Source organism: Corvus brachyrhynchos, unplaced genomic scaffold, assembly GCF_000691975.1.
Source record: "Corvus brachyrhynchos isolate BGI_N302 unplaced genomic scaffold, ASM69197v1 scaffold705, whole genome shotgun sequence".
Taxonomy (NCBI): domain Eukaryota; kingdom Metazoa; phylum Chordata; class Aves; order Passeriformes; family Corvidae; genus Corvus; species Corvus brachyrhynchos.
In genome coordinates, this window is record NW_008238346.1 from 2,891,657 (window position 1) to 2,917,237 (window position 25,581).

Below are 25,581 nucleotides of genomic sequence, written 5' to 3' on the forward strand. Positions count from 1 at the left end.
ATTTCCAGAGGATGAGTGTACCAACAGACTTCTTCCTAGGTTCTTTTTGTTTCTTCAAAGATAAAATTAGTAGACAGGAATAATATTTTCAGACTTCAGTCTATTTAGAAAATGTCAGTGATGCCAGCCACAAAATATAACTTTGATTCCCAGGCTTTTTATTCCCAGGCTGGAAGCATGCAGTCCCAGACAGGGAAAGCTGGAAGTGTGGATAGTCCTGGGAATGGAATCCCTTCAAACAGATACTACTCTTGATTGGTGCCAAACAAAGTAATTTCTGTGCATTCAGGTTGACTCACCAGTAATGGTCAGCAGTGTTAGTGACTGTTTGAAGATGTGCCTGTGAACAGACAGGACTGTGAATTTTTAACACACAGGTCTAGCAGAGGCAGATTCAGGAGCTCCAGCATTGTACAATAACTGAGGCATCATACACTGGGGAATGTTTGTGTACTCAGAGCTGTAGTTCACTATTAGTGAATGTTTATAACACAAGTGTATCCCATTTGCAAGCCATACCTCGCTTGGATACAGGCACACTACAGATAAGAAAGCACATACCCTAATAAGGAGAAACTACACTGCATTTTTAAAACAGCTCAAGATGGGTTGGAATGTGGTGCTTAATTGAATAAATGTAAGAGAATTGCTTTGTTCTCTTATGTTGTTTTATAATAAATTCTTTAGAAATAAATTCTTTCCATTCATGATAAGGAGTTATTGTAATAATGGCATTACCATAATTTCAGCATTCTGGCTCTCCCTGGCCCCCTTCTCCTGCAAGAAATGTACGGGAATAACAATAGTGATGTCCTTAAACTGTTCTGTCATGAAAGAAAAAGTTTTTCTGCCTCTTTTTTCAGAACATAAAACATTAAACCATTGTGAGGACCATTGTGTGATAGAATACCTTAGCTGTGTAGCATTAATTTTCTGGGTTTGGGTAATTTTTTTTTATTAAAGCTCTGACGTATTTTCCACAATTCCCCAAAGACTGTGTGCTGTTTCCATGCTTGCATCCATTCTCTTTGTTCTAATGGCCATCCAGTAGAAAATATTTGTGTTAAAATTTATGACAGTTATGGAGCTCTTACTTATTTTTACAGCCTTGTTCTCTAGTTGAAGAAGAGATCTTCTCTCTATCAATCTTCCATAGTCACTAAAATTTGAATTTAATATTGGTACTTTTTTCTCATATTTCATAAGTCTTGCTGTATGCAGAATTAGAGTAAGAAGCCTTTTCAATTTTTCAACATCTAGCTGTTACAGGGGTGTTTTCAGTATGTGGTGTTAGAGAATTGGATAGATGAACAGAACAGATTTTTCAACAGTGCTCAGTTCAAGTCTGACTCTTTCATTTAATTGGTGGATAAAGTGAATATTAAATAATTAACAAAACTTTCTGAGATCACTCAGAATGAATTGCAAAGCATAGCAAGATAAAAAAGCTCACTTTCTGAATAGACCAGTGATTTTAACAGTTTTCATTCTGGAATACTTAGAATAGTAACATCTGAAAGTGCAAGATATGCATAATGGAAATAGAAAATTCTGAGGCTGAGCAGTTACTATATAGGAAGTAGAGAAATGATTTCATAGCCTATTTTCTCAATTTAAATCTCTTAGAAATGAGCTCTAATCAAAAAGTGAGACTTTGGGACGGGGAGGTGTTGTTTTCGGTTTTTATACTGGAGTGTTTTTGGCATTGTTGGAGCTTTGGTAGCATTTCTGGTAATTTATAAAATGTGTGCTTTGCAACTTATTTTGCAAACGTTTTTTGATCAAGAAAAAGCTTTTAGGTACTTTGCAAGTTTGACTTTCATTTTTGGTGCTCTAGTTTATGTAAAAACATGGAGCCGCACGGAGGTGCAGAAAAGAGTTACCCGAATTACTTTGATGATAGTCTTGGGAACTTGTATATTGATCCACGAAACAGAAAATGCTGGTGATAAGCTCTGTTAAAATCATACCAGTACTGTTCTGAAGAGAGCTCACAGTATAAAGAAGTTAATTCTGGAGAGAGAAGGATGCCTTTTTTCCCCTCTTGTGGTGCATAGTGTAGAAAAGATTTAGGATTAGAAGAAGAACAGCAGAATCTCTGTTGGGGAATGGTGGTAATTTCATTTTTTGGACTAACTTGCCAGATTTAAAATGTTTGCAAGCGTTTCACATAACATTGCTTTTATTTTGAAACTCCAGAATATTTTTGGCGGAGGGAGGGGAATTATCCATGAGATTGTTTTCAGGAACAGCTCTGAGATGCACAATGCTTTTTAAGTTCATGTGAATAAAAAGTTTCTGTGAGCAATTTGAAGGTATTTTTCTGTTGAGTGGCTGATGGTTGTTCCAATACCTTCTACATTTATTTAGAAAAAATTTGTTAATGTTGTTTATAACTATATGGGATGGTGTTAAAAAGATAATACTGTCCCCATTTTAAAGCAGTTTTTGAATGTCAGCTTTGTGTTCCTTAAGATTTTCAGGAAAGACTAAAATAAGTAAATTTATTTTGCTTTTGCGTTGTTGGGAGTTTTTTTCATTGTCTTTCACAATCTTCCTTCATGCATTTTTTACTGCTGTAATGTGATTACGTTTAAAGCTATAGAGCACATTTATGTTCTTCAATTTTCCCTTGTATAGTTTTCTTTGTGAAGTATTATCTGGGCAAACTTTGTGTAGTTATTTATAGACTTGGATTGCTGAATAGTAGTTTTATACTTCAAGTTGAAAAAAATAGATGCTTGACACATACTTGAACACTTCTTGATCAGAAAGTCACTGTTCCACAGGTCTGCATCTTGCGTTTGTGACACCACGTTTACATGTGCATAGGGAGAACAACTTGGAAACTGGGTGGTCACTTCAGGGGGAAATTAGGGAATGCCCACGTCACATTTACTGTTTAAATAAACTGCAGTTGATGCTCTGCAGAGCGAGCATCAGTGACCCTTAGCTTCAAACATGATGTCCTCTGCGTATAATGTACAATGGTACTGCCATGGTTATTTCTTTCAAAACCTGTAAACAACACCCAGTAGTTTTTTGTAGTATCAAATTTTGTCACTAGTGTAGTAAAAAAAAAAAAAAAAAAATCAAGATTGCATACCCCAAAACCATGCTTAGCAAAGATAGGTATGTACTTGTTGACTGGTATGAATCAAAAATAACAGGCGAAACAGACACAATAGCAGAATGTTGCGAAGAGCAAATCCCACTTGAAACGTTGCCTTTGTCAGGTAGGAATATTAAACACACAATTTGTAAACCCCTGGGAATAAAATACCAAGAAGAAAAGAAGAAAAATAGCAAGTTTTGGTAGATTAAAGACTCTGTCTCTCTCTCTCTCTCTCTCTCTCTCTTTCTTTTGTCCTGTTTTTTTGGTTGTGTTTTATTTTTTCCCCCATAGGGAAGATAAGCTGAAGTAAGGGGGGTCAGCAGAGTTGGTTTGATGATTTCTTTGTTCTGTAAAACATTTGCAAAATGGGGTTTTTTCATCTGATTTTTTGTGTCCCTTTCTAAAAGTTTCAGGAGCACAGGAAGATGATGTGTTATGGATAGCAATGGCAGGCATTCATCAGATATGGGCACTGATGTTGGAAGGTGGAAAACTACCAAAGGGAAGGTAAGCAACTTACTAAGAGAAATGTGAAGTTGCTGCTTGTCTTGATAAACAGCTTTCAGAGCCCAAAGAGAGAGGTAATCAAATTAAACTGAAAATAATTTAGTTTAAAGGCTTGTATGCTTAAAAGTCTGTCTCCTTTTCCCACATCTGTTAGATGAAATGAAAGATGTTACCTTAGCTATACAGCTATGCCTTGGTAAGATACACTCATATAATTGAGTGTTACTTTTCCTTGCATTTACTGAGGTAACTAGTAATGAATAATGTACTGAAGTGATATAAAAGTTAGCACAAGGCCTTGAGCAATTCCTCATTGCTGCATTCCAGTTGGTTTTATAACTCACAAGTGCCTGTTCTGTAGCTTCTGTTTATTCATCTTGTCTGAGCTATTTCAAACTCATGGTTGAAATCGGGTGCTATTTGCCTTTAGTGACTTAAAGAAAGGAGTCTGCCTTCGCTTTGCTGGGAGTGGGAATGAGGAGAACAGGAACAACGCTTACCCACACAAGGCAGGGTTTGCCCAGCCCTCGGGGCTCTCCCTGGCCCCTGAGGAGCCCTGGAACTGCCTGTTCGTGGCCGACAGCGAGAGCAGCACCGTGCGAACCATCTCGCTCAAGGACGGGGCAGTGAAGCACCTTGTAGGAGGAGAGAGAGACCCATTGGTAATCACTTCAAACTTCCCCACACTGCCCTACTAATATTTCTCAAGCCTGACCTGGAGGAACCACTTTTGGGGTGAGAGGGTAAATCAGTTTCCATGGCCATCAATTTCTTAACTTCACTGCTTGGAATGCAAATGTGTGGCAGTTGTGACGCTCAGATGGTAGTGCAGGCTGTTGCTCCTTAGATAAGAAATTACTTCACTTATTCTTAAGATAGCCAATTTGATTCAGCATTGTGTGGTCATTAAATCAGCTGGATTCATATTTATAACTTAGCTGTGAGAGTTTCCATTTGTGTGGTTAGCATCCACACTTCCAAGTTACAGTATCCTTGTTTTGAAATTGTCTTGATTCTTTTTTTAAGTTAGTGAATTTCCATTTAATTACAGTCATTTAAATTCATGACCACATTGAATAATCAAATGTATTAATTAAATAAAATAATTTTTCAGAATCTGTTTGCCTTTGGTGATGTGGATGGAGCAGGCATAAATGCAAAGCTGCAGCATCCCTTAGGAGTAACATGGGACAAGAAAAGAAAGCTGCTCTATGTGGCAGATTCCTATAACCATAAGGTAAGCGTATAGTAACTTGTTATATACAGAGTTGGAAATTTTTATTACTACAGAGAATTATTTTAGTAATGTACAAAGACTGTGGTTAATTCTGTTAAGCCGAGGAAATGAATTACATGAGTTCCTTTGTGGGTTCTTTTTCTTTCCTTCCTTCCTTTCTTCCTTCCCTTATGAATCCTTCTCTTTACTATTGTTTTGCTGTCACATTCTTCTGTGTTGATACAATGGTCTCTTGGGGAAGGTGAATTCAAAGTGCCAAGTTACAGTTCAGACTAAAGGCTTTCCATGTACCTTCCCAAAGATGCTGAACTACAATGAAAGAGCTTAGGAGTGCTTAGTCAGGACTATACTGTAGGTTTGATAAAACTGAGAGGGCAAGAGGACTTGCTGTTCCCTTAAAAAAGCCATCCAAGTTTTGAGAAGTATTGGGGGTTGCCTCCTTGGAACTCTGGGATAAGAGACATTGTTTTGCGTGATCATTCTTATGTGATGTTATATAAGCATTCATGTCTAGAAGGTTTTTAACTGTACACTGACTACATGCACTAAAAGAGAAGTAATCTGGTTTGAAGAGTAAGGTATATTACACTAAATGCTAATTTACATTTTAAGGCAAATTATATTTTGTTTCAGATCTTGTATAAAACATTATAAACTATTTTGCTATTACTTTGAAAAGAAGCCCATCTATTTGTAGAAGAAAAATAATCTACAAGTTAGCCTGCCAATTTCGTTATGCTCTCACTGTTTTGCAATGTTTCTAGAAAGCCAGCAAACATTAGAAAAACAAGTCATCCAGCATACTTTTATAGCAGAGGGGTAGGTACTTTCAAAGTTATGGGAGGGAGCCCTGAGTGAAGACCAAAGGAAGAAGTGAAGTCCATGAGGGGGTCCGGATGGGGGAAGACGGGGCGTGTTCCTTGGTAAAGAGAGATAACACAGCCTCTAGGATGCACACCTGGTATCTGAGGTACTCAAAAAGCAGTGCTGACTACTGGAAATGTGGGATATGAGATAATACAGAACATCTAAATCCTGCTTGGTTTTCTCAGAGCAGCTTTTATTGTCTTTGTCTGTCTTAGATTAAGGTTGTGGATCCCAAGATGAAGAACTGTGCTACCCTGGCAGGCACAGGAGAAGCAGGCAATGTTGTTGGTTCCAGCTTTACACAGTCAGCTTTCAATGAACCAGGAGGTTTGTGTGTTGAAGAAAACGGCCGCCTGATGTATGTTGCAGACACAAATAATCATCAGATTAAAGTGCTGGATCTGGAAACAAAAATTCTTTCCATGGCAAGTAATACTTGTTAAACAGGCTGATAGTGGTGTCTTTTGATATAAATTACTATTACAGACTTCAGCAATTGTTATAAAAATGATACAGCTGACTTTGGGTACAGTAGCTGTATTCACAGGATGTTTTGTGATGATCAGGCAAGTAAACATTGCCTGTTAGCACAGTTGTTGAAAGCCTCAGTCTTCAGAAAGACAACTTTTGCATGAAAACAGAAAGTGACAACTCTCTAGAAAAGGTTAATACAGAAATGTGAGTCATTAAAAGGTACAGCCCAGTTTTTCAGCATGAAAAGCATTTCATGAACACTTTGTAAAAAAGGGAAGTGAAATCAATTACCAAGCCCTGTAATTAAGCTGTAAGAGATGATTTTGGGAGGTAGTGACTTACAGCAAGATATATAATGGGCTTTCAAGTTGTCAAATCAAAACCACTGTCATAATTGAGTTTTATTTGATTGTAAACAAATTTGTGCTCATGTCCACCTCACAATGCCACTATGTCTTAATGATTTTTTCAAATATATATATACATATATTTATGACATAATGATCCTGATGTCTTCTCATATGTTTCTTGCATTTAATAGTACACAGTCTTAGTATGTGTTTAAATTTTCATATCATTTAACATGTTGGTGGCTTTTCTGGAAATTTTCCTCTATTTTACTGTGCTATGTGCACAGTTAAAATCCTGGATTTTATTACTGAAGCATGCAATTTAATACTGGAATTAGAAGGAAATACATTTACATTTTATTTAAAGCAAAAATGTATTCCAACTGTAAAAAATTTTAGTTAAGGGATTCTGTAAAGTAGCTGTGGGTTTTATGGTTTTAAGAGTAAATATTGCTTTTATTTGGATTAATCAGGGTTTTTTAATTTTAAGGAAACATTTTGTCCTTCCCTTTTTCTTTTTTATCATAGTATTGTTGCACTCTGTCAGAAAGTTTTAGGCCAATAGCCATAATATGTCACTTTGAAACTGTGACTGTGTTGTGAAAGCCCATTTATCTTCAGTACTAATAAAATAAGCATTTTGTTTGATTTCTACTGATAGTTGCCTATCCTGAAGCCAGAAGCATGTGATGTTCCAGATAACCTGCCTGTACAAAAGGATAAAATAACAAACCTTCCAAGACTGCCTAAATCTGCACCAAAGGTTCAACTTCCTTCATTAACTGTAGCTCCTGGCCAGACAATCCAGTTTTTATTAAAGCTGACTCTTCCTCCGGATTCAAAACTGAATGAAGAAGCTCCCAGTGCCTGGTTTATCACAGCAGAAGGTAAAGTCTCTGGTTAGGATGGGAAGTGGATTAAATCAGCACATCCTGCAGTGCAGGGGATCTCAATCTGATGAATCAAGATATCCCTCCCTGTCCTGTGTTCCTGTTTGACCTTGTGATGCAACACATGATATTTAGAGTTGATGCATTTAACAGCTGGAATGCAAAGATTGAAAAAAGCCAAACACCTGGTAGACCACTCTTCGTTTGAATTAATACATGCTGCATTATGGCTCAATGCAATGAGTTAGGTGTATGTAGTGTGCAGATCATTTTTCAGTTCACGTACTGTCAAATATTTAAATAAATGTGGAACTCAAGTTTCATTCTAGCAGTAAATGCCATCATTTTACCTGCAGTTTAATGCATTTATGGCAGATATCTTACCTGGTGTCGTAGATCTCTGATACAAATGTATGGTAGCCATTAATTTAAGAAGTTTTGCTTGTGCTTATCAGAATAAATTTTAATATCCTTTTAAGAGTGTATAGGAGAAATTGCAGTTCCATTGCATTTAAATTAGGTGTACTATTTATACACCTATAATGCTATGGATCTCTCCATCTCTAAATGACTGATAAAAAAGCATTTGTAAATTACTTCTCCTTTTTTTTTTCTTTTTTTTTTTTTGTTGTGTTCACAATTGGAAAAATCAGGAAGGAAATTTCCTTTAATGTTTGCACGTGGAAAGTCCTTGTTGTCCTATAGGTAGAACTAGTGTTTTCTGTAGCTTTCAGATGTGGTGTTAAATACCCTAATGATAAAATCTGTTCTTCTTTTACAGATAATGCCTGGTTGCTGCAAGGACAGTGTCTGACAGGAGAAATAAAGGATGTTTCCTGTCAAACTGTCATTCCCTTTCAGTTACCTGGGAGCTGTGTGTCAGCTGAAGCCACCCTGGCCATCAAAGCGTGCCTGTACTACTGCAGCAAAGGTAGCAGTGCCTGTATGATGGCAGGAGTCTCGTTCAGCCAGCCCTTGCAGGTTGCTGGCACAGCCCGAGGCAGCTCGGCTCAAGTGGAACTCACACACACCTTTGTAACCAACTAACACAAAGCCAGCTGATTTCACACTTTGTTTTGCTATCCACCATTTCTGTGGGAGAAAGTTCAAATAGATAACTTTGCTCTGTTTTTTCCTAGAGCTTATGACAAAGCTAAGAAATAATATGCTTGGTTAAATTAAGTAGTTTTCTCTACAGCCTAACAGCAAAATTTATCATCACAACCTCATTTCTTTGCATTACAGTAGCAGCAATAACTTTGTAGTACTGTAGACTCTGTTGCCAATTGTGAACATACTGGAGGTCTGCCAGTCTTAAGAAATGAACAACAATTTTTAGAATCCATTTGAAAGAGCTGGTGTTACTTTCTGATGTTACTGTAAGATCTTTGCACTGTACATACTGTTAGAGTAGATCATTTTGGACTAACACTTCAAAATTCCTTTTGTGCCCTTATTACATTTTAATAGAATGTCAAAAAGAAGTTTCTTTCTCCAGTCTGTAAAAGAGGTATCTTGCTTATTCTTCTGTAATGACACTTACAACACATGTATTTTGAAAATACATCTTAAACTAGATGCAGCTCTAGTTTTATGCAAATTGAGTATTTTGCTTTAACTCAACATGACCGCCTTACATGAAGAGCAAAGGTTCGTGGAAAATTTTTTGTGAAAGGGGAAGTGTTCAAGTTCCTGCAGAAGAATTTCATGCTGATTTTTAACAAAAAACGTGCCTCTCTGCAATGTGTTTATGTATATATATATATAATAGCCACCACAAAGCTATGCTGGAGTTTTTCTGATACATACCAATCTACGTTTTATAGAAAGTGGTAGGTAATGGTTGAATATCTACACTGCAAAAACTAAATGTCAACCATTTCAAGCAGGGTGATTCACTCCCATTTTTATGATTTCTCTGCAAAGACTTGTCTGAAGACTTCTGTCTTGCATATACATAATATTATGAAGAATATTGCACTCTTGAAGTCTGATTCAGAGTCCTTTGAAGTCACTGTTAGTCCCTGGATTTGTAATAGTGGCCACTGAACCAGAATTGTATATTTGATAATGGATTATTTACATTCATCTTTAAAGCTTCTGATCTTTTGCTAGAACACTGGTAACCTAATCTTTGAGTAGGACGCTTTAAAACTCTGTTGCAAAACTCTGCCCTTGGGGTTTAAATGTTTTGCAAGTAAAATTCCCTCAATTTGCTGTAGTAAGTAGGGGCGGGGTGATAGTGGTGGTGCAAATTTATTACTTGAACTGGAAGAGCTTCCACCGTGCTTAAGTGGTAATTAGGTTAGGCTCTGTGCTCTGGTCATGATAATCAGTTCTGAGAAGATGATTTTGTTTTAAGTTGAAAGATAGTATTGTCACACATATTATGAAGTGCAGTAGTGAAAGAATTTTTTAATAGTCTTTTCTAAAACAATTATTCCTGACACCTTTCAGTAAATCCCCAGCATCAGTTGTTGTTGCTTTTTCTTACTTGAAAGCTGACAGAAATGTTGGTCATGAACCCGAGAGGCTTTTGTTTTAAGGGAACCATATGGACTGGTGTGGTTCTTCCTTCCATTGAAATGCCAGTTTATCTGAGAGTTCTTTGTGGCACCAGAAATGGTTGTTATCTCACCTGTCAGCAAAGTAAGGGCTGAAATACTATTTTTCTTATGTTTGGTTTTTAAGCAACTTTTCTAATTCAGTGTTTCAGCTCCTTTGGGTAAGCCTCTCAATTCTCACATGCCATTTTGAAGAGTGAAAAAGCTTTGCTGCTTTGTTCACCGATGGCAAATGCTGTTGGGAGATTGAAGATAAAGAAACTGATTTGGGCATTTACTATTTTTTACACTTTAGTAAAACTCAGTCTTTCACCATTTTTTGTTTGTCTGTTTACCTTTGGATAGTAGCCAGGAAACCTTAGAACAGCTTCTAGATAGCCTGCAGGTTTTCTGTTGCTCTCTGAAAAAAACAAGCATTAGGTTCAGAAGTTCAGAGTAACGAACCAAACTGCTACAGTTATCTTGAGCATATAATTCATCAGATAGATCTTTTTTCTCTCATTTTGTCCCATCATAGAATGGTTTGGGTTGGAAGGGGCCTGAGAGACCATCTAGTTCCAACCCCCTGCATGGACAGGGACACCTTCCACTAGAGCTGGTTACCCCGAGCTGCGTCCAGCCTGATTGTGAATACTTTCAGGGATCTGGCATCCACAGCTTCTCTGGGCAACCTGTGCCAGTGTCCGACCACCCTCACAGTAAAAAATTTCTTTCCAATATCTAATCTAAATCTGCCTTCTTTCAGTTTGAAGCCATTCCCCGTTGTTCTACCCCTACACGCTCTTGTCAAAAGTCTGTGTCCAGCTCTTGTAGCTCCTTCAGGTACTGGAAAGTGCTATAAGGTCTCTCCAGTCTTCTCCAGGCTGAACAGCCCCAGCTCAAATTTTCAGCTAAGATGACATTATATTTTTCTATTTCAATTGGATCAGGTCATCGAATTCTGCCTGTATGCCAATATTAAAAAAAACCTCAAAAATCTGTTTTGTTATTGACACTTTTAATTAATGTATTGCTGTATGGGAAAGGCTCTATTCCTCACTTTATTTAACTAGAGTGTATAATGTTTAATTACAGTATCGTAGTTATATTTTCTATCTCAGTGTTCTCTCCTTGCTCAGTCTGTGTGTTCACTGTGATTGGCCTTTAATCATGTAGTCTAACAACAAGTTTTGTTTGTCCAAGGGATAAGGATGCACATTCCCAGAGTCACTCCTTCTGTTTCACTTGTCATGTACAGACATTCAAATGTTCTGTGATTAGAAAAGCACAGATTTTTTGAGAGCTTATGATATTTAGGGATACTATTTCCATTTCTTCCTCCAGGGTTTACAAGATGCTCTTACAGTAAAGCAACAAGTGCCATAAATTCCACCAGACAGGCAAACAGAATAGCAGGTACAAGCTGCAGAAATTTATTTAAGTACCAGAAAGCATCTTCCAAATATGATGCAGAAAAATAGGAAATGTTACTATTCTGTCTAAGTACTGAAAAATTGGATATATTGATGATTGCTACCTCTTTGTATGGGAACTTAGTTTTTTTGGTGTTTCCTGATATAAAAATTCCAAGCAAATTGGAATGGCTCAGCACTCCCAGATTTATGTCTCACAGTAAAAGTATTTAATTCAAGGCATTTTCCAAACATGGCTTTCTACTGGCTTTAAACAGGTTTTGCTTCAAACCTTAATAAAGCACTAAATGACTTTAGCAAGTCTCTAAAGAGTATTGGTCATGGTTGTTTTGTATAATGGAAACGAGTTCAGTGGCATTTTAAGATTTTAGTTTAGTGTTTGCACTTCTGGGACAGCTTTTTGGTTTTGAACGGATGTATTAATAGTTCCATGAGATGTTTTTAGTAATTTTATTTAATTGCAGTATAATATTTTTTATTAGACTAGAAAAAAGATAATGTGGTTTTGAAGAGGGAGCGTAATTTGTTTTAATAGCTCTTTCATGTTGTTTGAATTCAGTAATATCTTTCTGTAGTTTGCTCCCTTCTGTTGAAGGAAGGGTAGGGATGATGGCTGTGTAAACCTATTGATGGGCACGTATTTTATGCATACATTTTTGGTTGATTTCTTTTTGTGTTAGATTCTTACATCATTTTTGGCTTTTCTATTGAATGCTTTTTCTTACTTTCTTCTAGTTTGTGTTTGGCTTCTCGTATCTTCCACCTGTAGAGCATTTTGTTTGTATAATGCTGTGGTAGTATGGTACCAAGCAAGTGCAGACCAGATGAGTGATACATGAGAAGTAGTTTTATAGCATCAGGTAAATGCCTTATCTGCTTATCCTGAGAAAAGGTGCATGTGGCTTCCAATATATTGTATATATTCTTAATGCACTGGTTTTATTTCAGTAGGAAAATATTGTAGCTGAAACCATGGGTAAAACTGTTTTGTTGAGAGAAAATCAGGAAAAATATATTCCTTACCCCTTGCTCAGAGAAGGGGGATGATGAAAATGAAGAGACTTTCCTTCTTATGTAGGGCCATGTCCTTTTGTTCCTTTAATTATTGACTATTTATTTTAGCAAAGAGAGAGGCACTATTGACCACAAATTGTCTTGAACTTTTGATTCCTAACAAGGTTTTCTACATACATGGAAGCTTTAAATGTCTGACTCTGTAGAGTTATGAGTGATAGATCTAGTTTTAAATGGTTTATAGTTCAGCAGACAATAGCAGAGATTTATGTACATTCTTAAGATGTGTAATTTTTTAAAATCACTGGTATTCATTAAGACTTACCTCAAAGACACGTTGAGGCTACACTCCCACAGAAGTGTGAACTCAAAATTAAGTTTTCTTTGTTGTAGAATGTGTGGGATTTGCTGTGGCACATTGTGTTCTCCAGGCTGCAGTTGTGCTACCTAAGGAGAACTTCCCATGCACAGCAGCTCCTCAGTCACCCCCAGTAACTCTGCACTCGAATCTGCCAGGTCACTTACTCATATAATCAATTAGTATTACTGGTTTATGTTAGCAAATATTTAGTATTCAGAATTTATCATTACAATTTTCATTGCAATTGGTTTGTCAGGGATTAGAGGAGTTTCTCTGTCCCATAAGGATGGTGACAAGTAATTGGAGATAATTTTTGAAAATGTGAGACCTGGTTATTTTTTAATTAAATCACAACATCTGTTTTTGCATTCAACAACAGATCATTCATTTAGAAACAATATTTCTAATATTTTACATTCCATTATGTTCATATAACCAAGTTTCACTACTGTCTTCCATCAGAAGCAGCTGATACATATTTTATAATTTTTGTACTCTGACAAGTAAAATCACTACTCTCATTTAGGATTAGGATTCATTCCTGTTCAGAATTCATCACACCTATGATTTAGTTTCCAAGTTTATCTTGGTTTCTTTGTCATGCTATTATGGGGGATTTTGGTTAGGTTTTTGGGTCTGTCCTTTCCTCCTTTGTGTAGTTCCCACAATGAAACGCAGCCCGTATGTTGTTACCATGGAGGGATCCACGTAGGAAGGATAATTCCCTCCACCAGCTCCTTGCCCCTCCCCTGCTTCAGGGATGGGATGTAAATAGCAAGTAATTCTAGATGGCATTAGAATAAGGTGATGTCCTCAGGTTGGCTTCATCAAGCTTTGCACTGATGCAGCTACTGTCAGAAGTTTTACCTTTACCTCTGGCCCTGTCCAGTGAGGTCCTGAAGTTGTTTCTAGGTGTCCCAGAACATCCCTTCAAACTTGAGTAGCCTCTGCAGGGATTCTGATGGCTCTTAGTTTCAGGAAACTTTGATGCTGGAGGTGAAATACTTTAGCTGCTATAGGTTAAATATTTTAGCTATTATGTAATTTGCTGTCTTGTTGCAGATTGTTTAATTATTGTCAGGTAATGCACTCCTGCTGCAGATGAGAAGCTGGAAGCCTTGGGTGTGAGTTGAGGAATGTTTGTGTAGCTATAATTAAATATTGCTTATTTTACCTCTTTGGTGGTCCATTGCTTTCAAGCATATGAGGGAACTCTGTCCAATTGCAGGCTCTAGGGCTAAGCAAAAGAATTGCAAGTATTTTTAAAGTCTTGCCTGGTTCCTTTGAAACATTGACAATTTTGAGCTAAAGAAATCCCGTTTGAAGAAAACCTGTTCATACATCTGCCTTAATTTAATGTTCTGTACTCAACATGCCTCAGAAGAGAGATATTCCACACTGTATTCTTTCCCATTTTGACTAAGGATTGAGAAATTCAACCCATCTGGCCATTGTCAGACTGCATAGAAAGCAAAACAGCAATTCCCAATTTGATTTTCCCTTTTTTTTTTTTTTTTTTTTTTTTTTTTAATAAGAGCCTATTTTCCAAGCTTTTGATTAAACTGAAATACTGGGTTGAACCATATGTTCAGGGGATCTGTCCTGAGAGTTGCCTGAATCAGATTTCCGAATCTGGTTTCCAGATTTTAAAAATGAATTGATAGTAAAGTGGAGAAAAAAATTGCTAAATGTTTTGTCTATTGAATATTTAATTTCAGAAGTGTCCAATTTCACTTTTAAAATATAATTAAAACAACTAAAATGTTCTCCTCTCTGTTGTTACCATTAATGTACCATTAATCTTTGTATCATTAAAACCTGTGATAGATCTATGTGATTTTGTAAGAAAATCAATAAAGAAAAAGAAGGTAGTTGTTAAACAGTGACTGGGTGAAATCCAGGTGCTCCAAGGTTAGTGGCAAATATCTTTAGGGCCAGGAGTTTGGCCCAATGTGACTGAAATTTTGTGGTTTTATTACGTCTTGATGGCTGAAGGAAAAAATCAGTGCCTTTTGTAACAATACTTGAAAGTGTTTCTTTACAGAAATACTGAAGTACTGATTGGAATAAAGTATTTGACCTTCATGGTTTGCAAGCTTCAGAGGGATTTAATTCTACTAATTCTGAAACTGTGAAGAGTTTTCCTTCTCTGTCATGTTATTGAATTAATTTGAAATTACGGTGCTTATTTGTCAAGCTCCTTTTCTTACAAAATGCAGTTATTTCTCAATCTTGTGAGCTTACTTCTGAAACTATTGTTACCTCTTTTGTACACTTCAGAACAAACGTGGCAGGGAGACTTCAAACAGCTTGCTGAAATTGTGGTTTGAGTGAGATGGAAGGCAAAGCATGCACTGATCTAAAGGGGCAAAGGTGACACCTCTTGGTATTTGAGGGGTGGAGGGTTGGTCTTTGTTTTGGAGTTGTTTTCATCTGTTCTATAGATCAGCAAAGATTCTTTACACAGCAAAAGGTGGTGTGTAGGGGCAGTCAGGAAGGGTCAGGTTATCTCACTGCGAAAACGTGTAACTTCATTTAGGTTCTGCTGCTGGGATATCTAAAAATCCCAGCAGTACAATGCTAGTGAGGAAAGTCACATTTGAGCACTTACCACCTTAATAAATGTCTCCAGGTGATTTAAGGGGAAAGACAGGAATTTTATTTTCTTCCTTGAGAATGTCAGTGTTGCTTTGTGGGCATTGGAATATTTTTGTCTGCTCTTTGAGATACTAAACCTTTGTTTCTCCATTACATTTGATGCAAAGCCTTCCATATATCTGAACACTTAAAAAATGCGGTTTACGTTTGTTGTTACAAAATATGAGAAGAATTGAAAGCACATCATCTACAGCTGATGTAGGTCATGTAAATTCTTCACTGACAGTGTTGCCTAACAGTGTTCTTAACAATATTCATAGATGATGATCCTTTTAAAATAAAAGGTAAATGTCCTGTAATATTGTGAGAACAAATAAATACGCTGTAGAAGACATGTCAGCCTTGGCTATCAAACCAACAGATAAACAGTGATTAAAGAATGTATGCTTTCTCCTGTGCAGCCTCTTTCTCCTTGTAAAGCTTTTCCATGGAAAAATAAACATTAAAAAATTTTATGTGTTCTTTCAAGGCTGGGTTTGTCTATCAATCTTTGTGTGAACATAGATATAGAAGTTATGAAATGTGTCTGCTGTGAGGGGCTGCAGCTTGGATAAAACACTTTAATTAAGAAGTACTGTTTGTTTCCCGCTGCCTTTGCCACAGGCTCCTCAGCCGTGGGTGTCAGTCAGCCCTTCAGTGACCAAAGGTCTATAAAACAGTGTGAGTTGTAGGACTGCCCCCTCCAGGAGTCTGGGAACAAGAGATCTGCTTTTATTTTCATTTCTGCACATAAGAGACATTAAAAATGGTGCACTGCATGAGTCACAGGCTGCCTGATTGTAGCCTTCAGTTTATTGCAGATATCCCAGAGCAAATTTAGCTATGGGAACAGATCCCTCTGCATGGAGCTCCACTTGAGGTAATGCTTGTGGCTGTGGTTAGACTGTGCTACACTTTGCAGCATGTGGGTGCCTGTTTAATTATAATTATGGTTGAACTGTGTTTTAGCAGCAGCATCTAAAAATAATTGTTTTACTCAGAAAACAGTTTTGCAGCTTTGACCAAGAACCTGTAGGTATAGGGCAGTAATGCAGGCTCTCATGTGCTCCAGTACAACTGGAGATGGACACCAACATGCCTACAAAGATAATCCCTTATTTGTGCTGCTCATCATGTTTTTATTGATACCATTATTTCTCATTAATGAAAGCATTGTGTGACAAAAATTCTGGAATATCTGTAGGTGAGCCCCATAAATTGTACTGTAACTATGTTGAATTTGTGTCATTCCCCCCACCCCATTAAAGATTTTTCCTCATGTTTATTCATCTATTCAAATATTTAAAATATTTATACACACCACTTATAAAACTCAGCTAACTTTCTTTGATTTCCATGTAGATGCAATATATTCAGCTTAGCCTGATGCAGCAAGTCTGGATTTGACAGAGTCAAACAAATTTGATTGTAATTTCTCTGTTTTACTAAAAAGTTCATCAAAAGCTTCTGCCAAGCTCAACTCAGCTAGTTTAGGCCAGGTCACGCAATCTCTCAGCATCTTAGTGAGCATTTGCCACAGATCACAAAGCTGAACCTTGGCTGGCTTTCAGTCGTCATCTCTGAAATGACACCTTCACCCCCAACTTCTGAGTGTTCTTAAAACAGAAATCCTGTGTGAACACAAACCTGTACATTCTACATGCAAACAAATCTGTGATGTTTTTGTATCTAATGGCATCTGTGGCACTGAGCTGGGCTGGTGCATTTTGCCAGAACCCAGGGAGGCACTGCCCAGTGCAGATTTCTGTGGTCACAAAGTCACTGCTCTAGGAAACTATTAATTAACTTGCTTCTAAAAGCAAGGGGAAGGAGCCTTTCATGTTAAAATCACTAACAGGGCCAAGATATTTTCTTGTTATTGCAAGGGATTCTGCAATCTCCTGCCAAGAGCAACTTATCTGGAGATTGGGTAAATGGAGCTTTAAACAGCTCCTCTCCCTGCCCTGTCCTTCCCATCTGAGGTAGTTTCCTGTGGCTGTTCAAACTCATGACTGCTGCCTCATCTGAATTTTATCTTTTCTGCCTGTCACCCTGGTATTTTGTGCACACAATCCCACCAGGAACTGAAAACAATACCTGATGGCTATTTTATGTGCCAGTGTGGATAGCAAAGTTCCACCCTTGCTGTAACTGGGCTTTCTGGAGTGGGTTTGTACTTCTTTGCTGTCTGCTTTAAGAACAGAAATCAAAGTAGAGGTGAGGATTTCAGCCTTTGCGTGTAAAGTTTTAGACAGTTTTAGCTTTCTGAAGTGTTGCTACAGCAGCACATATTGATTCTTTTTTTTGGAAAAGCATTAGCAACCCTTAGCTAAATCTCTGTAATTTTACTGTCTCAGACATTCCCTTAAGCAGAGTATCTGGGAATGCCAGTGCTCAGAGCTCCTGGCAAGAGCTCAGGCTGTAAATTGTGCGTATATTTCCCAAACACTGAACAAAGCTCTAATATTAAGGAGTAATTAGATATTAATGAAGATTTTGTTTCACTAAAAGTAAATACTTCATTGAAGTTACCCTTGTGCTGTATAATGTTTGAAATCTATTCACCATGGAACTGCAGTGTTATTTTTGAAGCTATCATTGCGATTATTGTCCTTGAGAAACAAATAGTTTTTCTAACACCATCTTTATTTTCTAACAAGAAGGCAGCGCATCAGGTTTAATATCTACATTAGATAACAGGGCTTGGACAAACACATGGTTTCCATAGTGAAGTGAACCTGTGAGGTTCTGAGGTGACAGCACATAAAGTGCGATGTGTTTTAATCAGAGGAAAGCAGAGTCAGCAGTTTAATGATGTTTGTATTGATACAACGATTTATCATTAATGAAAGCATTGATGTGTGTCAGCAGCGAGCGTAAGCAGTCGTTGCATCAAGGTCTGTGCGCCTTCCCTCCCCCTCCTTGTGCACGCTGACACACTTGACTAAAGCTGTGATGTTTTCCAAGTTATCTGGGGTTGATACTGAGACACAGAGATCACCAAGAATGAGAGATGTAACCATTTTTTCAGAATCTTAATGCATTCAGCAAGTGGAACCACAGGAGAAAATACAGCATTGAAATGAACCAAGCAGTACGTAGGAGCATCAATGCCTAAGTGGCAGTTAAATCCAAAGGAAACTTGCTGGGGGCTACTGAGAAACCCATCATTTAAATTTTTCTTTCCTTTATGCAGTTGAGTGAGGAAGATGGATTTAATTTGCATTTTTGCCATGCTCTTAGCAGTGAAAGTGCTACAAAGTGCTGTTATCATAGACTCAAATCAGATGTGCATGTGGCAGAACTTCTGAGACCTTATGAGGAAGATGCAGAGGGTGTAATGGAGTCTCTAGCAGACAGTGACAAAAATTTGCCTCACAAATTCACTGCTAAGTGTAAAATGAAACATTTACTGAATCATAACAGGATTAGTTATGAATTTAAACTAGCAGGGGATTAAAATTTTTATTTACTTGAGGCTGCTCAACTGAACGATTCTCTTTACAGGAGGCTTAGATTGCATGGAAGTACATGAAATAGAGAAAAAATACAGAACTTAGCCAAAAGAAGTGAAATAGGATGGATGGTATATTTTATATAGAAGTATGTCTTTTTTCCAATATATAGCAAACTTGCTGATTTAAAAAAATATGTAATGGATGGAGATCTCAGCAACTTTGAGACCTGTTTCTGGTCTATGTGAATGCATCACCAGTAATCACCAGATTATATGTTTTTCTTATACACCTGGTAGAGGGTCTTTCCTGCTTTCACATACAGTGGTAGCCTGATCACCCTGACACCCTCTGGGACTCTGCATATCACAGCTTTTTTCTTGACAGTAAGAGAGACTACCTTGCTACAGGCACCTGACAGCAGGCATGCATCTGTTTTCCAAGAACAGCCTAGCTCAGATGAACCTTTCAGAGTGATTGTTTTCCACCTTCTCCTAACATGCAGAAAGCTTATGGAGTACCTTGTACAGTGACAAGCAAAAAATAACCAGGATTTAATCCATGCTCAAGCTTCTCACAGTCTCACAGGAAAGTTGTATTTACAATTAAAGTGCTCCCAGGAAAGAGATAATTTGCTGTTTGCAGAAAATCCCAACAAGTTAACCTAGAAAAATTGTATGTTTTAAACTCAGAAATGCTTGCAGTCAAGCAAAGAAAGAGGAATCAAGTTACCCCAAAGCAATTCTGACTTGCCACCTTAACAGTGTGAGGACTACAGTAAGCAATGATCCAAACTTGTGGAAGGTGTCCTTGCCCATGGCAGGGGGGCTGGAACGAGATAATCTTTAAAGTCTCTTGCAACCCAAGTGGTTCTATGGTTCTATGACCCTCTCCTTTCTGGTTGTTGTTGGGGTTTTGTCTGGGGTTTTTTTGGTTTTGTCAGCTAAAGAAATTAATGAGGAAAATCCGTTAGAATTATGTTCCAGCACTGCACTTGACTAGCACATCGCAGCATTAAAGGCCACCGAGTTCTCCTCAGTTTGGGAAGAGACTCAATTCAGTGGTAAGTTTGACTCTATGATATAAACCTCATGAAGGCTGAATCCTCAAGTGGAATAAATTTTCCTGCTTCTAACTGGGCAGTGGAGTTTATACATTTCTCTCAGGCAGCAAATAGATGCATTTGCCTGCATTGCTGTGCTCCTCTCGTTAATCTCTGCTGAGCTTTTTCTTAATGACCATCACGTGATCCTTTTCATTCTCAATTCATCTCTGTAATTAGTTCTCCCAAGGCTTGCAGCACAGTAACTATCTGCTTGTAGCTCCTTTCTCTCGAAAGAAAAGCAATTTACTTTCTCTTGTACTCAAAAAAAACTACTACTACCCTGTACATCCCTTTCCCTTTTCTTTTTACTCTCCTGAGATGTGTTATTAGCAAGAGGTTCTGTTTCCTCTATTTCACCTCTATACCACATCCCACTAATGTGGCTGTCCTCATGCTGACCACTGAAATTGCCCTCAGCAAGGTTTCTAATTATCCATTGCTAACCATCTTCAGTCTTCTTGGCCTGCCAGTTGCCTTCGATGTACACAAACTGTCTTTTAGTTTTGAAATTTTCATTTTGTTTGCCTCTGTACTTCCCTTTATTCCAACTCTCTGCGTGCCTTGGACACTGCTCCTTCATTATGTCCTCGCTTGAACAGTCCTCTCTTTCCCATCTCCAGTTTTTGATGGGAATTCCTGTGAACTGCCACCTCCCTTCCCTGCTCCCTTTGCACACTCTGTCTCTGGATGGTACCAAGTTCCTCAACCACCTGTGCTGAGGAGTCGGAGTCCTCCTCCCTCTCTCCTAAAGAATGGTCTCTTTCTACTAAAGAAGTGTCACCATTTATCTTCCTTTGACTTTATAAAATGTAAATACACCTGAAAACTCCTAATCATCTGTTCATTACTCCTTCATGTTACTCCTTTCCTTTTGCAAGAAATCTTTTGCTTGATTACAATAATGTGACTACAGAATGTTTATTATTCTGATTACAGACAAGCCTTAGAAATCCAGCATTCATTCCGTTTCAGCAGCTCACTGGGTCCTTACATTTGGACAGTATCTGAGTTTTTGCTGTTTTTTTCCATCTTTGCTCTGCTCTGTCTTATCTGAACACTTGTTTGAGGTTTTCTACCTCATGTCTCAGTTTCTACAATACACTGTGTTAGTTACAGAATCTTGGCCTGCTCTCACCTGTCCCAAATGTGACTCTCTCAGGTGTTGATTTCATAGCCCAAAGGGTGGTGACTGAAACATGACTTTCTAGAATCCAAGTGCCAGCTCTCCCTGCTTGCTGGTATCGGTCACATGCTGCACCTTCACATATTTCACTGTGCCTCACAGCCTGGTCATTTCCTATTTGTGACATTCTATTAATTTGCAAGATACAACTCCAGCCTCTGGGGTTTTTTAATCTTTCTGCACCATTATCCACTATTATTCTTGCAACTATTGCACAGCTAAGCTCTGAGGCTTCCCTTAATTTTTCAAAAGGATTTCCTCATCAACACTGGCAAAGCCTTTCTTACAACACTGAAATGTCATCAACTTTTAGGCTCTCCTGGACTAAGATCACTCACTCCTACAGCAATAATATCTCATTGTTTGCTGTCAGACTCTGGCTGTTGGCTGTGCTGTGCCATTTGCTGCCTGGTGTTGTCCATCAGTTGTAAAATCCCAGTGTAAGCTCTCCGTGGACATGGGACTTTCTTCTCCCCATGTGTTTACACAGCACTCAGTGCCATGGAGTTTTTCCTGAGAACTGTGGTAATATAAATGGTAATAAGAGTTGGTATGACAGGTTTATTTCCCTGGCAGTGCTTAATCTTAGCAAAACAGCTTTTAAAATTGATTTGGGAGCCAGAAGAATAAGATAGGTGACTTGTACAAAATTTTAATTTCTGCTTCCATCATTCCAATGTCTTGATTTTGCCTACCTGTTTATAGACATTGCTTGTCCCACTGAAGCTTAAGCAATGTATAGGAAAATAAATTTTAAAACACTTTCCTGAACTGTGGGAATTATGTCCTTAGTCCAGGAATTCCGGAAGGGCACATGGAGTTCAACTGAGCTGGATGTCTGTCCAGGTTCAAATCCTAAAGGATCCAAAGATTTTATCACGCTTTTATAGGGATGTTTAATCACATACTGAAAAAATGTTGAAGTTGGCTAGAGATGCATCTGCCTTCATGGTATTTTTGGGCTTTTTCTTCTCCTCTAGTGGATAAGGAGACAATTGATTGAAACAGATAAAAAACACAGGAGTGTCACAGATGGGGTTTGATCCTGCACTGTGACCTCTGACTTCCTCCAAAATACAGCAGATCCTACACACGTGAGGGAAGGGATGGGCCTTCCCACTGTGCGCTGCTGCAAAGGGCGCGTTTGCAGAGTCTTTGGGAGGTGAGTTTTGTGGCTGTGTTTAATTCCCATTGAAGTACCATCCGTGGCTTTGGAAAAGCCACCAGGCTGTCCCCTGCACTGCTGGTTGTTACCCTTGTGTGGGGATCTGAGTGACTGATCGATGCTCTTTCTTAACACCTACCCGACCTTTTGGCACTGAGCGTCTGGAAGGTCATGAACAATTCCCTGGATTTAATTTGAAGGATTAAGTTTGGGGCAGAAGGATTCAATCTCCTCAGCCACAGACCTTCTCTTCTGTATAAGCTATTCTTTCCATACCTCTCCACACTCAGCATCAGAAGCTGCTTCCCATCATTCCCATAGCTTTTGCTGTGTGTGCTCCCACTGCTCCTGCAGAGTGGTCCAGGCTCTCAGCTCCCTCTGCCAGGGAGGGGCTTTTGGCAGTTTGGACCACAGGTTGGTTGTTCTGAGGAAAGGCAGTAGTCAAAGCCCTGTTAGCACCAGTTAGAGGGCACTCTTCCGTGGGAAGCCTGAATCAGCAGAGAAGGAAGATGTGGTGACCTCTCATTTGCTGCTGTCACCGCAGGGACATGAACTGCAGCTCATGGAATAAGTGATGATTTCACTTTCAGTATTGCAGAGCTGCAGCCCAGGCAGCAGGAAACGAAGGCATTTATAACTGAGAGCAGCAATCTGCCAGGTTTGATGTCTCCTGGTCAGTGAGAGGTGGAAAGCCTTGCCCTGAGATGGAGCTGGGTGATCCCTCCGTGTCAGTGAGGAATCATGGAGCATTCTGGCTGCAGTGTAACCACCCAGACAGATGGATGGTCAGGAGCCCTTTTTTTGGGGAAGTTCTGCAATCATGCATAAATTTTCCTGGCCTGGTCTGGTTTATTTTTACCTTTAATCCTGAAGAATTCTTGTCTGATATTCTAACCTTGTTTTCTGATGTTTTATTAGAACTAACTTGCAAAGCCTCTTCCAGTATGTGTGGAATCCTGAGCTCAGCTCTTCACTAAAAGCTGCCTTTTTAACTCTTTCACACCTTCCCCTAGTTGATTTTTCTATTAACGTAATAGAGTATCTAAGTCAAATATTTGGAGAAACAATGTGTTCTTTTTCCTTTTCTGTAAAATGGAGGGGCTTGAAGTCTAAAGCACCTAATACATGACACTAACTTGGGAAATATGCACCTAAGACCCATAAAATTCAGCAACAAAAATTAAGACATTATCTTAGGACCTTAATTTTTTTTCCAGATTCCCTAACTTTGGTTTATTTATTTTACAGTCTGAAGGGAGTCACATATATACCTTTCAAGATTAAAAAGAAACCCCTATAATTAGTGCAACTAATATTCTAGTCAAGAATGTAAGGCTGCATAACCAAAGCTGTCATAAAACACAACAGAGCCCAAGTCAGGTCTTGTCCTTTACGACAGTGGGAGATGAGAATACTCAGTTCTCTGTGATTGTATATCAGTTTCCTACCCCTCTCAACCATAAATAAGCACTGTCCAGTTGATACTGGGTTACTAATATACTACTATCTAGTATACTTGTCTTTCCCCTGCCCCAGAATATCTATATTCTTTCTTGGATGCCCATTATAGGAGTTTTAAAAATTCTGCACTTCCTTATTTAAAACTTTTGACTGCAGATCACCCCCTCTCCAAGAGAACTGACAGCCTGTTATAAGCAGGCCTGTATGATGACAGATATGTGATTATATTTAAATAGCCCTGTCATAAAAAGCATTTCCTAGATTTTTTTCTTCTTAACCTGATATTTGAAAGGTTGCACTGCATTTTCTGTGTTGTTAATGAAAACCTTCTGCAGTGTGAAAAAGGAATCAAAAGCCCTGAACTAAGCATGTAGGTACCGTTTATCCTACAAAATAAACACAGAAAAAGTGGGGGAAAAAAATCTATAAAGAGCCTATGAGAGCTTCTCATCGTGGCAAAAAATGTTCCAGTCTGCTCAAAGAACATTTGAATTTGGATCTCACTTCCAAAGAAGGGCTCCTGTTGCTAATCTCTGTGTCCTGCTGTTTGAACTCATCAGCTTCAGAGATGATAAGAATATGTTGTTATGCAAACTATCAAAGTTTATTTACACAACTTCTTAAAACAGATTCTTTCAGTGGTATGGCCAGGTGGTTAATGCTGATTGTCAGATTTTTTATGCATGCCAGCTTGGTAGTACACATCTCCATCCTGTAAGCAAGATACTGTCTGCTGTACAATGCTCTGTCATCCTAAATCTCAGGGGTTAACACGCTCTCATCTTTAATCTCCTGGAATCCTTCTTTTCCTTTGATTTTAAAATCTGTGAACATTTTCACAGAGCAAATCCTCAATAGAATAAAAAAATCAAATAACCTAAGCAGCTTTAAGTTCAAAATTAAATTATGTATCAAGCAGGAATCTGGCAATGCAGTGTTAGTCTACCATAAAGTCTTTCATCCATGCAAATCCTGTGAGCACTTTAGTGCTCCCAGATTGTCAGGTGAGCTCTCTGTTCTAAATATTTTTAAGTGGCTTAAGCACTTAAGCACTCAATTCTGGAATTCCCAACTTAGTGTTTCCTCAAAAGATCTCATTTACAAAGGATGGCTGTTCATCTTCTGCTATCTATAAACTGAGGCAACAATTTAACTCCAAACCCTTTATAACAGCTGGGAATTGTCAGGTCTTCTATATTTTAAAAAGCTTTTCTTCTGCATGGGGTATAAATCACAGAATAAAATGTATGAGGGAAAATGGGAAATGGAGATACCACCTTATACACAAAGGAAATACTGGAGATTTATTGTCAGTGATTTTCTTAAATCTGCTTACAGACCCAAGACAATATTTTCCAGAATGGATATGGCTGTAGTTTTTCACATCCATAGGTCAGCAGTTTGTGGGGGATCTTTGAAGAGCTCAGACTCAAACTAAAGGGCACAGACAGTAATGAAATGTCTTCCAGTGAGCACCAAACTGCCAGGGGCTGCTGGAAATCACCACCCCGGTGAGGGTCTTGGTGTCACCCCACCCCTCACGGAAGTGCTGAATGTGACAGTGGGAGCTTTGGTGTGTGTTGAGAACATCTCTGAAACAGTGTCACAGGGATCAAGCTTTAAGTGGAGCCCACAGCTCATCAGGACAGCATTTTGAAAAAAAAAAAAAAATTCTTACACCTAAAGTCCAGTTACAGCAACTTAAAAAGATCAGTTGGACATTTTTGTGGCCTGTGTCACCAGCAGGGTTATCTGAGCGAAGGCCACGGTAACTTAGATTACTT

General features: G+C 38.4%; 1 protein-coding gene across 1 annotated transcript in view; it reads left to right on the forward strand.

The window, feature by feature from the left end:
* NHLRC2 (NHL repeat containing 2) overlaps positions 1–15,917 on the forward strand; it is a 34,342-nt gene extending 18,425 nt beyond the window's left edge. Inside the window, exons 7-12 of the mRNA XM_008634442.2 lie at positions 3,523–3,622; positions 4,053–4,284; positions 4,737–4,859; positions 5,942–6,151; positions 7,212–7,437; positions 8,222–15,917. Of these exons, the coding sequence (XP_008632664.1) occupies positions 3,523–3,622; positions 4,053–4,284; positions 4,737–4,859; positions 5,942–6,151; positions 7,212–7,437; positions 8,222–8,487 (1,157 nt within the window). The 3' untranslated portion in view covers positions 8,488–15,917. The remainder of the gene's footprint in view (positions 1–3,522; positions 3,623–4,052; positions 4,285–4,736; positions 4,860–5,941; positions 6,152–7,211; positions 7,438–8,221) is intronic.
* The last annotated feature ends 9,664 nt before the right edge of the window (positions 15,918–25,581 follow it).